Below are 12825 nucleotides of genomic sequence, written 5' to 3' on the forward strand. Positions count from 1 at the left end.
TGTATTTTTGATCAAATAAATGCAGCATTGGTGAGCATAAAAGACCTTTAAACCCCAAACTTCTAATTGGTTAACTGGGACAATGGCCAATTGTGCAGTGTGGAATATTATGAAAGACTGTAGAATTATGCAATTAACCAATCAGAATACATTAATACAGTAATAAATGATCCTAATGAGGATGCATTTATTTTTTACCCATTTGGATCAGAAAACAACATGGAAAAAAGAGCAGTCCAATCTTTTTCACTGTTACTGTAACATAAAATGGAAAAAGACAGGCTAAACTAAAGCATTAATGAGTATTTTGATACACTTAAAAATAATGTTTTTCACAGTGATGTCATTCAGAGAACAGTTCTTAAAAGAACCATTTTTTTAAAGAACATTTTAAAAATCTAAAGACCCCTTTTCCATTATAAAGGACGTGTTGTGCAATGGAAAGGTTCTATGGATGCCAATAAATAAATTGTATTTTTAAGAGTGTAGTGAGACAAGGGCAGCTGTAAACCGCTCCACTGGCAACAGTGCCCCAATTATAAAACCAAATCTGACCCCAAATAAACTGGACTACCTGACTTTTTCCACATGGACACTTTTCCTTTGAATCTCATCTGCCATAAAAACAACACGACAGCAGCCCTGCGAGAGCTCATTCTGCTGTATGTCATACGCCCAAGAACTGCCACATTTTTATCCTCAACAGAATTCCACCTAACCGCATACAAATCCGCCCCGAGATGTTTTCACAATGGCCGCATAATGCAAACGACTGCAAAACAGGAATCCAAATGCTGAAGTGCTAGGCGGTTACTGCACAGCTTGAGGCAGATACAAGCTGTCATATGTCACAAATGCGGCAGGCTGGGTAACACAACGACAACAGGGAAACAACTGGAGAGTTATTAGACGAGAGCAGGGGAAGATGGGACAGGGCTCGACAGCGGGGGACTGACCTTGGAACGAGGAGGGGCACGGATGTACCACTTGCAGTCCACTGCCTCTGTCTGCAAGGCTTTGCCGTCTTTGGTGATCTGCTGCGATTCAATGATGCCTTCAGGTCCTCCCATCTCAAACTCACAAACTGTAGTGGAGGAGACATAAGAAGACAGATTACGGAAAATGAAAAGCCATTAGATATATTCATATGTAGGGTGCTTATAAATGAATGAATAATACCCACAGGGAAGAGGTTTGGGGACTCCTACGTCTTTAAAGTCAGGATCTGAAAAAAAAGAAAATAGGATATAAAATATAATTCAGATGACTGATAAGCAAATATTGTGCTGTGTTATATCAACTGAACCATTTAATGTACAATCAATGTGTACGTTGAGATTGATCAATAAGATATGTGAACTGTTTAATAGTTTTTGAAATCTCACAGTTGATGTTTCAAAAATTATGCAGAGTTGCAGTTTGAACCGGAAAGCAAGTGGAATGAACAGGAAGGAAGCATTCAATAAACAGAGATTAGACCGTTCATTTAGCAATATCTTCCAGTATATTTTTCATTTCACTGCTCTAAGTTTGTGAAAAAATGTAGACATGTTTGGCAAGCTGTCTGTAATGGAGGAGCTTTGAAACCACCTATAGAGAAAATGGTGTAGTTGAGGAGAAGAGGTGGCAGAAGACTAGGCAAGTGTTTGTAATCACAGTTATTGGTTCTACCAAAGCTAATGAACATGCTACTTCTATGAAACTCCTTTTTATCAGTATTCAATATCCATGTAATACATTTAACACACTTCTTTTTTCATTTTACGGTGGTCCACAAACTAACAGGTTCATTATTGCCGCCAACTGAGCTGGAGAGTGAAGTCTTGCAATGTGCTGCAGGAAACAGTCAAACCCATAAACCAGCATTCAGTCAGTGTTTTTTTGTTAAATACCTGAAACAAAGTTAGTGGTCAACAGAAGCTCAAGTTGTATTGTACAAATGTGAAGGAATTAAAATTAATCATAACTAACATTTCTTTTTCAATTGGCATTTATATGCTTTTGAAAAATGTCCCCAACACTTGGGTGAGAGTGTGTCTGAATATGTGTCTGGGTTCCCATGTCTCGAGACCAAGACCGGTCTCGAATACAACAACACTAACTCACACTCTTGCAAAACTATTCTAATTTGTAGATTTTAAATAAAGATTGAAAGAGTTGTTGGAAGCTTACTCATGGTGATGTTTAAGACATGCATCTGTGGTGTTTGTTTATAGCCTAACTTATAACTTTTACATGTGGTGACTGTATTTAGGCTTCAAAATTCAGTTTATTTGTGAATATGATTTTGATTAACAAAACGTGCAAGAATCTTAATAGGAAAATCCTATCGAGAACCAGGGTGATGTTAGCTTTCAGGTTGGCTTGAAAACTGCACCACTTTAGAAAAAAAATTATACTTCAGTCTAAACAAATAATAATGGAAAGGCATAATCTAAATTGTATTGATCCAACCTGTTGTTCTTAAATAACGTTAAACGTTAAAGAACAATTTAGACTTTAACCTGCTGTGGAGCATCATTATGTAACCGTACATTCAGTGAAATCTCCTCAGTTCCCAGTGGATCCAATTCTTCACTTGGTTGAATTTCTTTGTTTTCAAATGCACTTTAATTTAAAAAAGTACATTCAAGTCTCTGGAGAACCAAATTTATTGCAAATATCACACCCAGTCTAACAATAGTGGTTAAGAGCAGAATGTCTAATGTGCAAGACATCATTGTACTGTATATCCAACAATATAGTCTCATATATAGCCATAAAAAAGTGGTCTTCACTGCAACTTATTCTGATCAAGAACCGCCCACTTAAACCATCCAATTGACATGTAAAGCAACCAATCACTGTTAGTTTTGTTTTTATTAAGTGCATTTAAGGGTAGATTTTTTTCTTCAGAATAATAGGCTGGCCTGGAGCTAAAAAATAAATAATTCAAACGTGACAAAGTAACCTTCATGAACTTTGTAGAAACAATGAAAAGACAAAGGGAAATGTTTAGATCCCAAAGTAATAAGTACTGATTTTTTTTTTACTGACATAACTCTGAAAGCAAATCAAATACTAGGCCTGGGAATACAGCTTTTTTGGTTAGATCTGATTCAATTTAGATTCAGATTCCAGTCTGATTCAAACCGTTTCAGACTGATACAAGATTGCATTTTTTGTGCAATAAGAATCAGATGTTCTGCGGGTTATAGCTACAATATCATGCGTCAATACGGCCCTACTCTTTATCCTAACATAAATGAGCATAGTCTATCAGAAGTGGCATTTTGCTATGCAGAACTAATAGGTGGGCAGTTTAATTACTCTCACCCCTCTGTGATTAGATCGGCTTATATTTAGTATGGGTGATATTTCGCTCTGTGATCCCACCGTTCACTCTGATATTCATACATGGACAGAGACGATGGCATTTACAGAAGCGAATCTCATTGAAGATGACTTCTCTTAGAAAAGACACACATGCATACATATACACATACAAACGCACAGAAACCTCAGGATTGAACCTCAGTTCTTTTTATATGAGAGACTGATTGATTTGTGGATTGATCTGGTGAAAAATCCTGATTTATTTCTCTCATTCTCATTTCACCCTCCTGTGAGCACTTATGTGGGTCACTGTGTGTGATCGCAGAGGACACCCATCACTATTATGACATATTCACTCCTATTTTGGAACACGGACATGTGGTTCCTGGCAATATGAGACTGTAGGATATGCAGCAAGTCCGCTTATAATGTGAGTCAATGTTTCTTACAGCAAAAACAGTTCTAATGTAGTTGCATTATCACCTTGATCTCTGTTGTGATTGGCTAATCTTTGCGTGTCAGAGTTGCCCACATTGTCTTTATTAATTTGGGGTCAAGGGGTCAAGGTAGTTAGCATGCAAATTTATCGTGAAGGTTCTGTGCAACCCATCTTTGTTAAACAATTCACACATTACACATGCTGCTCAACATCTACATGAGGATTCAGATCAGGCCTTGAGGAGAAAAGAAATAATAAGAAAGATTACATTACAGAAATAGGGAAGAAAAAGAGAGTGTGTGTGAGAGAGAATCGCCATATCAAAAGAGATTCATTGGCAGATTAAAGAACAGAACAGTGTGGAAACTGCAACTGGGTTCTGCCATTTACATTCAAAACTTGACTTCTTGCTCTCAATGAGTGTACAGTATATACATATTCACACAGTAGAATATTGTGTTATAGTGCAAAATACACAGGGAGTCACTATACAGTACTTATTCAAAATAAAAGAAACAGTTTGAAGCCACTGTTGGTTAATTCAGATTTGATGGATGAACTCTGGCCTTCTTTGAAGTCGCTTATAGCATTTCTAAGATAGGACTTTCTGTTGTTATGTCATTTTATGATCATAGAGTATACCTTAGTCACTGTAACTATGGTTGCAGGTGCTATTTACATCTTTAGCAAAAACTGAAGAAGAGATTGACTCATTCATATAAACAGTATTCAATCCACTCCTGTAAACAATGTTGCTTTTTGCACAGATTTTTTAGTCATTGTTTAGTTTGTCTTCCAATATCCTTCAAATTTATTTAATATTTTGTCATGTCATATTCATTCCATTTAAAGCATATCAACATTTAACAAAGACAAAATGTGTTTTACACATGAGTGAATCAAACCTACAAAGTTGAAAGTCAGATTTTTGGTCAAGTGTTGATGGACTCTGTGTTTTGATCATCGGTCTGAATCCGATCTGAATGTAATCTTTGTTTGACAAAACCTTTTTTTTTCTCACATAAAAAAAAAAAAAAACGTACCCACATTCAAGTGTTTATAAAAAAAGAATGCATTAAGCTAGAAAAAAATATTTTGTCTAAAATCAGAGGCTCTGTTCTTTTTTTTTTATATTGCATGTTTAGATATTCATAAAACAAAAAAACGGGGGCCATGATCTTTCTTTGAAAATGGTCAAAAATGCTGGCGGTGACTGGCAACGTTTAAAAAACTTTTATTTTTAAACTAGTCTCAAGATTTAGAATTAGGCATATACTTGATAAAGTTACCTTTAACTACTACAGTATGTACTTTATGTTTAAGTTAATAATTTGATACAATACACTTACTGTGTACATATATGTTTTTACATTGTAATTATATTGTTTGAAAACCTGCATGTAATTACAGCTGCAATTAATATCTTTACATCCATAATTACACTGTTGACCCTTCCCTTTCCCGTAACCCACCCGTAAACCTAAGCACAACATCAAACCTGTCAATACAATGAACACAATCAATACATGAACACAATATACACATTATACTAACAATACAAAAAAAGAACATATAAGGTAAAGACACTACTAACCACATATTCATTTTACAGTAGTGATTATATTTTTTCATTAGACTTAATGGATTTTTTCCCCCGTTTTGATTGACATTTGAAGAAATCTTATTTTTGTCAAATTATGTATCACCTGCAACATATGACGAGCTATAGTGTGTGCTCACACAAGCCTTCAAAATGAACAAGTTGAACTTATGCTACAGTAGGCCAGTGTCTTCAAACTTAAACTAGCCACTCTTTCTAAGCATTCCTAGACAGATCCTCTGAAACATTGTTCCTGTAACAATACAGCGATCAGTTAGAACAACACTGCGGAATTAAACCACATCCTTGTTTTGTTGTAGAAACTGACTGTTACTCTCCTGCTCACAGTTTAATCAAAGGTAGCTGCCACCCTTTATTTCGGCTTCCACGGAAGATGTGGATCCTTTCTTTTAGCGAGGGAGGAAAAGAAAGGCTGCTTGAGTGTAGGGGTGTTATCTGATTGTACTTGTCTGTCATCCTCCTTATTCTTTATCTGATAATCTCGTGAAAGAGTAGCACCGACACTGTTTACCCACCCACCGCGTAAGCGTCGTGAGCCGAAGGGAAAGCTGCTCTTCCCTGTGGATGGGCTGCTGTAAAGTTGGAAACACCCTTCTGTCCGTTCAATTCCCTTTGCCAGAGATCTGACGCCTATTTGAGGGTAAACCTGGGGGCAATGTGCTGTCAATCAACACGAGAGAGAATGTGGCTGCTTCCAAACAGCCAAGATTTATAAACAACACTGTAGTAGATCAGTTAGAATATTACCACTTCAAGAATCAATAAGGCATAAGCAATAAAGTAAATGTGTGTGTGTGTGTGTGTGTGTGTGTGTGTGTGTGTGTGTGTGTGTGTGTGTGTGCGGGTAGGACCATCGCAGAAGCAACAACTTCTGTATTTGTGGGGGTAGATATGGTGGATGGAAAATTCAGAGTGGCAGGAAGTTAATGAAACAATGACCTTCAGGTCAAGAGAGCTGGTTGCTGGACTGATTTATGATTTGGATGTGGCATCACTTAACCCACAAGGTCCAGCAGACCCCATGGGATCAGGCGTCAGCCATAGTCACGTGTAATATACAGGATCCCTCTAAAGGTTATCTAAAGGCATCTATCATCAAGAAGAGTGAAGGAAAAGACACTCATATCTCTAAATGTGAGATAGGAGATATGAAATTACAATGAATATGTAAAAAGGATATAGGCTTTTCTTTTGTGTGGCAATTCAACGTTACCACTTCAACATCTGCATAGCAGGTAAAGTGCCTGATTGTATTTGTTATCAGCCTTTAAAAAATGAAAATACATGGGTAACAAAAGCACTAAACAAAAACAGCACCATTTATAGAAGTATTAAAAATGATTTCACAGCAAAGGTCTGAACAATCAATTGTCTCAAAATAACTATAATAAAATATATTGATTGGGTATGAAATGAAAAAATGAAAAAACAGATAAATTATTTTCACACGTTCAGGTTGGCATCTATACTGTATATACATGTGTGTGTGTGTGTGTCAGTGTGTGTGTGTGTGTGTGTGTGTGTGTGTGTGTGTGTGTGTGTGTATGTGTGTTTCAGGTATTCCGTTGAGATAGTAGGCTAATAGCAGAAATCTTTGACCATGTGGGGACATTTTTTAATCCCCATAAGGAAAACCCCATAAGAAAACATCCCACAGAATGATGTTTTCTTGAAAATGTAAAAATGCAGACATTTTTCTGTAAAGGTTTTTAGAGGTAGGGGATATAGTATAAAAAAAATCATATGTTTATGGAAACTCTCCATATAACATGGAAACTCAACTTGTGTGTGTGCGAGCAAATTAAATACAATGTAAATAAATAATGAAAATATATTAAAAAGGGAAAAGTAACAATTATTTTATTTCCAAGATGACAATTGGGGTGCATTTCCCGTACAATGACGTAACTCGCTGCTTAACTACTATAATACGAAGCATCGTTGAAGAAATCAACTGTTTCCGAAGCTGTATTGTCATAAAATCTGCCTTTCGACTATGTTGGTTAATGATGTCACGCAGGTGGTGGAGTAATAACTTATTTTAATTAATCCATTTGAGTTCCAGTTAATGCCAGATCTTTTGCTATAAATTCCAGACATGGCATCTGAGGACTCATTCTCATTTTTCTCAGTTATTTTGCTTTATTTACGAATTCAATCATAGACTCCTTCTTGCGTACTAGAGCATGTGTGCATGTCCTGCAAAACGTGTCATGTAAACAAGAAACTATGCTTCTACACTCAAAAAAATGGTTTTGTGGCACTGTTGTTTTTACCCAATTATTTTTTGTTAAAGTAACACAGATATATTTATTTTACCTCCAAAACACTATTATATTGCGTTTAATTAACTTAACCTGTATAATTTCCCACTATACTTAATTATAAATCGTTAAACTAATGTAAAGGGTTTAATTTTGGAATTAAAAAAAAAAACTAAGTTTACTTAATCTGTTTGCGTTGGATTACATGAATGATTTGTGTTGCATTATCTGAAACTGGGCGGTGCTTAGTTCCCAGCATGCTTTGCATATAGCTAAATTAAGAGAGAATAAATGTTGAAATTAAGTGTTATTTTATGTGTTTTTTAAAAAATGAGAAAAGAGGAAGACTTGATAGTGTGTAATTGTGTTTAATATTCGATTACATTGTGATTATTAGAACCATTTAAATTACAGTGGGTTACCATTGTGGAGAAGAGTTGAGCCTGGTTAGGGTGCGGACTGATTCAAATATGTTAATTTCCTGTGGCTGAAGGTGCATTGTAAAACTTAACATTTAAAATGTTAATAAGTGCTCTTATTAGTTCATAGCTATAGTCTAGAAGTTCAATTGAGAAATCATTTAAATCCATCACACTTTATTTTGTTCAGTCCAGTTTTAAATAAACAAAGCATTTTCGCTAAACTTAAAGGACAAGTTCGGTATTTTACACTTAAAGCCCTATTTACAGATCGTATCTGATGAAATAGAACGGTTAAGTTTAAAATTTGGACACATGTTCCAGTCCCGAGAATTTTGGGTTTATTTCGCTTCCCCCCCACCAGGGGCGGAGTGGGACCAAAAAATATACCGGGAAATTTCGTAGACCACCGGCCCTTGTGGGAGGTGGGAGAGGTTTATTTTATTAAGTTGTCAGGCGTAATTTGCAGGTGAGTCATGTCCCCCACCACTTTTTGAAACATTGAGGCACGGATGTACCCAATACAAATAAATAAAACATCTCCAGTTAACTAGCAGAGCATTCATTTAATTCGCAATTAAATAAGAGATCTAGCGCTAAAATCTGTTGTTTTTTAAATCAGCTGAGCGCTCGTTGCTGCTGCTATCAGTGTCATGGATACAGTGTTCTCGTCTTGTGGCTCGCGGACAGTCTTCACTCAGATGCGCTCTTCAATCTTTCCGTTGCGGAGACTCTCTAATCGTTCCGGTGAAATCACAAAAATAATGCACACAAACGTGTCCCTGCTTGATATAGACTGTAACCACTGATATTCGGTTTTGAAGAGAGAGAGAAAAAAAACTATACGAGCGCGGATTAGAACCCGCAACCTCTGACACGCTTGCCAAAAGATCTACCACTAGACCATTGAGGAACTCAATCAGATAATATGGATTGATGCATTTATTTACGGGTTGAGCAGAGAGGCTGCACAGTTTGACCAGCAGGCCGCCGGAAGGTATTGTTAAGAACTAACCCGATCTCACGGCAATTCGTACGAATTTTACGAGGTGGCTAATTCGTACCAATTCATACGACCTCACTCGTACGAATTAGTACGATTTTTGCTAAAACGTACATATTTTACGATTTGCCAAAATCGTATGAATTCATACGAATGACCTACCCCTGACCCCGCCCCTAAACCCAACCGTCACGTGGGTTTAGACAAATCGTACAAATTCGTACGAGTGAGGTCGTACAAATTCGTACGAATTAGCCACCTTTTAATCACTCGTACAAATTCGTACGAATTGGTCGTGAGATAGCGTTGTAACTTGCAATATATAACTATATTATCAGACCAGCCCTCGCGGCCTCAAAACACCACCGGCCCACCGGGAAAAGTCCCGACTCTCCCGATTGCCACTCCGCCCCTGCCCCCCACCCCCACACAATGGTTGTCTATGGCCACTGGAAGATTCCTTCCTAAAACACATTAAACTTTCGTTTACAAAGACGTGAAACTCACCGAGTGGTCAGGGGTGTTCACTGATACGGGCCCAAAAAAAATCGCTGAAAAAGATGCTTTCCAACAGGTTTTATCGTAGTGTTTGTCCAACTCCATTGATTGTATTGAATGTGCTGTGTGAGGTACGTTATTCCTCCGCCGCTTCTTCTTCTGCTTCTTCTGTGTATTAAATGAAATGGCAGCGGTTTGCTTGCAATCGGCAAAGGTGCATTATCGCCACCAACTGGTGTCTATTATTCAAGCTCTCAACGGAAGAATCTGGGTGTGACGCGTTTGGCAAAATAGGTCCACAAACGCTAAATAAAACTAAAATTCTCGGGACAGGAGCATGTGTCCAAATTTTAATCTTAACCGTTCTATTTCATCAGATACGATCTGTAAACAGGGCTTTAACTCCTTAAGTGTCACCGGCCCACCGGTGGGCCCAAATTCATTACATATTTAAAATAGTAATACCCTATACTAAACCTAAACTAATATTGACAAACTATATATCATTTGAAAGCTTACAATCTCTAGTTTTCATATTTGGTGACTGATTTTCAAAATATATTACAGAGGAGCTGTAATTTATCAATTTGCAACAATAATATTTTCATACTCCTAAGGTGTTCAGTCCTTTATTTTGAAATAGTGATGAACATGAAAAATCATGAAAAAAATGGTAGAAACCTCAGTTTATTTTCATGCCAAGAGTTCAAAAGATAGCAATTGTTCAATTATTTTAGAAAAAAAGGTCTGAAAATGTTTTAGAAATAAAGAAAAACCATATATGGAAATACAGGCGCCCTTATATGGGCAGTAATGTCAACTAGTGAAAAAGTGTGGTACTGCGCCCAAACAAAATCTTACTGAAAGCTCATTTTTTGAGATATCACCATAAAATTTAAAACACAACTTGTTCAGATTTTTGGCTTTGATTTTTGTGCAGTTTTAGAGTCACCAGGGTTTTGAAAAAATATATTTTATATAAAATATGAATAATTAATTTTAATTTTATTTTATTTTCATAAACTCAAACTTCTATAACTTTTTTTCTGTTACATTTTCTTAATTTATTTCACTTCTACAAAAATCTGCCAATTTTCTTCTTTAAAACAAGACCAATCTTACATCCATATTCCAAAGCATTCTTGAGTTACAAACATTTAAGTTCGGAAAGTGCATTTTCATGTATATTCAAAAAAAGGGGGGTGACACTTAAAGGGTTAAGTGTAAAATACCGAACTTGTCCTTTAACCGGTTTTTAAGTTACAGAGAATCAATTTCATGGATTTGATTGTTCATTACTATTTTTTTATTCAGTTGTGTTGTAACAACACAAGGAGCTTACATAGAGTCAAACAAATCCATTAATGTTAATACAACTTAATTTGCTTGTGTGGAACCACTGTCCATAATTGAATTAAGTTATTTTAAAGAGTAATTTTTTTGAGTGTAACCACAGGTCGAGGGCTCTCATTCCAACCTCACAACTTTGCCAAGGCTGTTTCCGAATGTTTGTTGGAACTATGGTTTCAGGAAACACCAACTCATTGAACTACGCTGATAACGACAGAACTTACGACCATAGTTGACTAACAATGCTTTTGGGAAACGCACCCCCGAATGTTAAGACTGACAACATCCAATAGCCAATAATCATTGGTAGATGGCAGTCCATAACGTCACACATTATGGTGTTCCCCATAGCGTTAATACCAGATGCAGTTTCGAAGTTCCTCTTCAGAAGGAAACATAACAACATCAGAGCTAAAAAAGAGATAGTTATCAGTGTTCAGGTGCTTTCAGAAGGATTTACGATACAAAATGCATCAGATAATGGAATTAGGAATGGTTTATCAAAACTGTAAATTAAAAACAACTACTTGAATTTACTTTATAACATAAACGCAGAGGATAAAATATCCCCACAATGATACACTTCTACCCAGGAGCACACACACTCACACACATTGTCCTGATTTACTAGGGAATTCTCACACCCGACATAAATCCTGCAGATTTTTTTCACAGTTATAAAGCACTGTGAGAGGACAATATGGAAGCTGTAAATCCTCCAAAACTGAAACCATGACCTCTGTAAACAACGTCCTCAGTATAAGCAGGCATAATCTGGCTAAGAGGAAGCACTATTATATAGCATTTCTTGCCTCGTCTGTCATCAATGGGAGTGTGTGTGTGTGTGTATATGTGTATGGATACTTCCATATTCCCCCAGAATACTTCCAGATTCCCCCAGTGCTTGTGTGCAGCCTTGGTTTGTAAACCCTGGCTTAGACTATAATCTTTTGAAGATTACAGTATTTACCCATAACAACCTAGAGGAGATTTATATTTCTCCAGCCTTGAAAATTGTGCCTGCCAAGATATCCGTAAACTGTGCGAGGAAGTCTCGAAAGAATACACATGCGTAATGCTCAGTCAACATAATGTCAAGACATGTGCATTGCTAACTTGTGTTTGACTTCAATTCCTTTGAAAAAAGAGTTCTAGAGTGTATCAGCGCAGCATCCTGCTGTCTTTAAAGAAACAGCCGTTGGATAATTGGCAGACATTCAAACACCATCTCGTACCCAAAAGGACACGTACAAGAGTGTATAAATTGCTTTTAATTTCAGTGTGCTCATAATAGCGGTTATAAACAAATCCAGATTATCCAATTGTGGAGTAGCTGAACCATTTCCCATTCTGCTTTTTCCAGGTGACATTTAAATAAGCATCTGATTAATATCTTCCAAAGTGCTAAATTGGTAGATCAAACTAATGAATGAATCCAATTAATCAGCCAATCCCAGCTGGAGGCGGTACCACATCTTCTTGGCTCTGCCAGACTCGGGCTCCTCTGTCTTATCGGTGTTGCCTGATGGCAAATGCTGCAACCTGCCACATAAATGCAAGCATGCACACATAAACACATGCGTCTCTCTCTCTCTCTCTCTCTCTCTCTCTCTCTCTCTCTCTCTCTCTCTCTCTCTCTTGACACACACACGCACGCACGCACGCACCCACGCACACACGCACACACACACACACACGCACGCACGCACGCACGCACGCACGCACGCACCCACGCACCCACGCACATACGCACACACACACACACACACACACACACACACACACACACACACACACACACACACACACACACACACACACACACACACACACACACACACACACACACACACACACACACACACACACACACACACACACACACACACACACGCATTTGGAGTAGCATGCTGGCA

The 12825-nt window shown here is 37.3% G+C and overlaps 1 protein-coding gene across 1 annotated transcript in view; it reads right to left on the reverse strand.

The window, feature by feature from the left end:
- Positions 1–12825, reverse strand: part of neto1l (neuropilin (NRP) and tolloid (TLL)-like 1, like) — a 90409-nt gene that overhangs the window by 26198 nt on the left and 51386 nt on the right. Inside the window, exons 4-5 of the mRNA XM_079601684.1 lie at positions 1184–1225; positions 957–1084 (exon numbers count right to left, since the gene is read on the reverse strand). Coding sequence (XP_079457810.1) covers positions 957–1084; positions 1184–1225 — 170 coding nt within the window. The remainder of the gene's footprint in view (positions 1–956; positions 1085–1183; positions 1226–12825) is intronic.

The sequence above is a fragment of the Phoxinus phoxinus genome (genome assembly GCF_949152265.1).
Source record: "Phoxinus phoxinus genome assembly, chromosome: 24".
In the NCBI taxonomy this organism is placed as follows: Eukaryota; Metazoa; Chordata; class Actinopteri; order Cypriniformes; family Leuciscidae; genus Phoxinus; species Phoxinus phoxinus.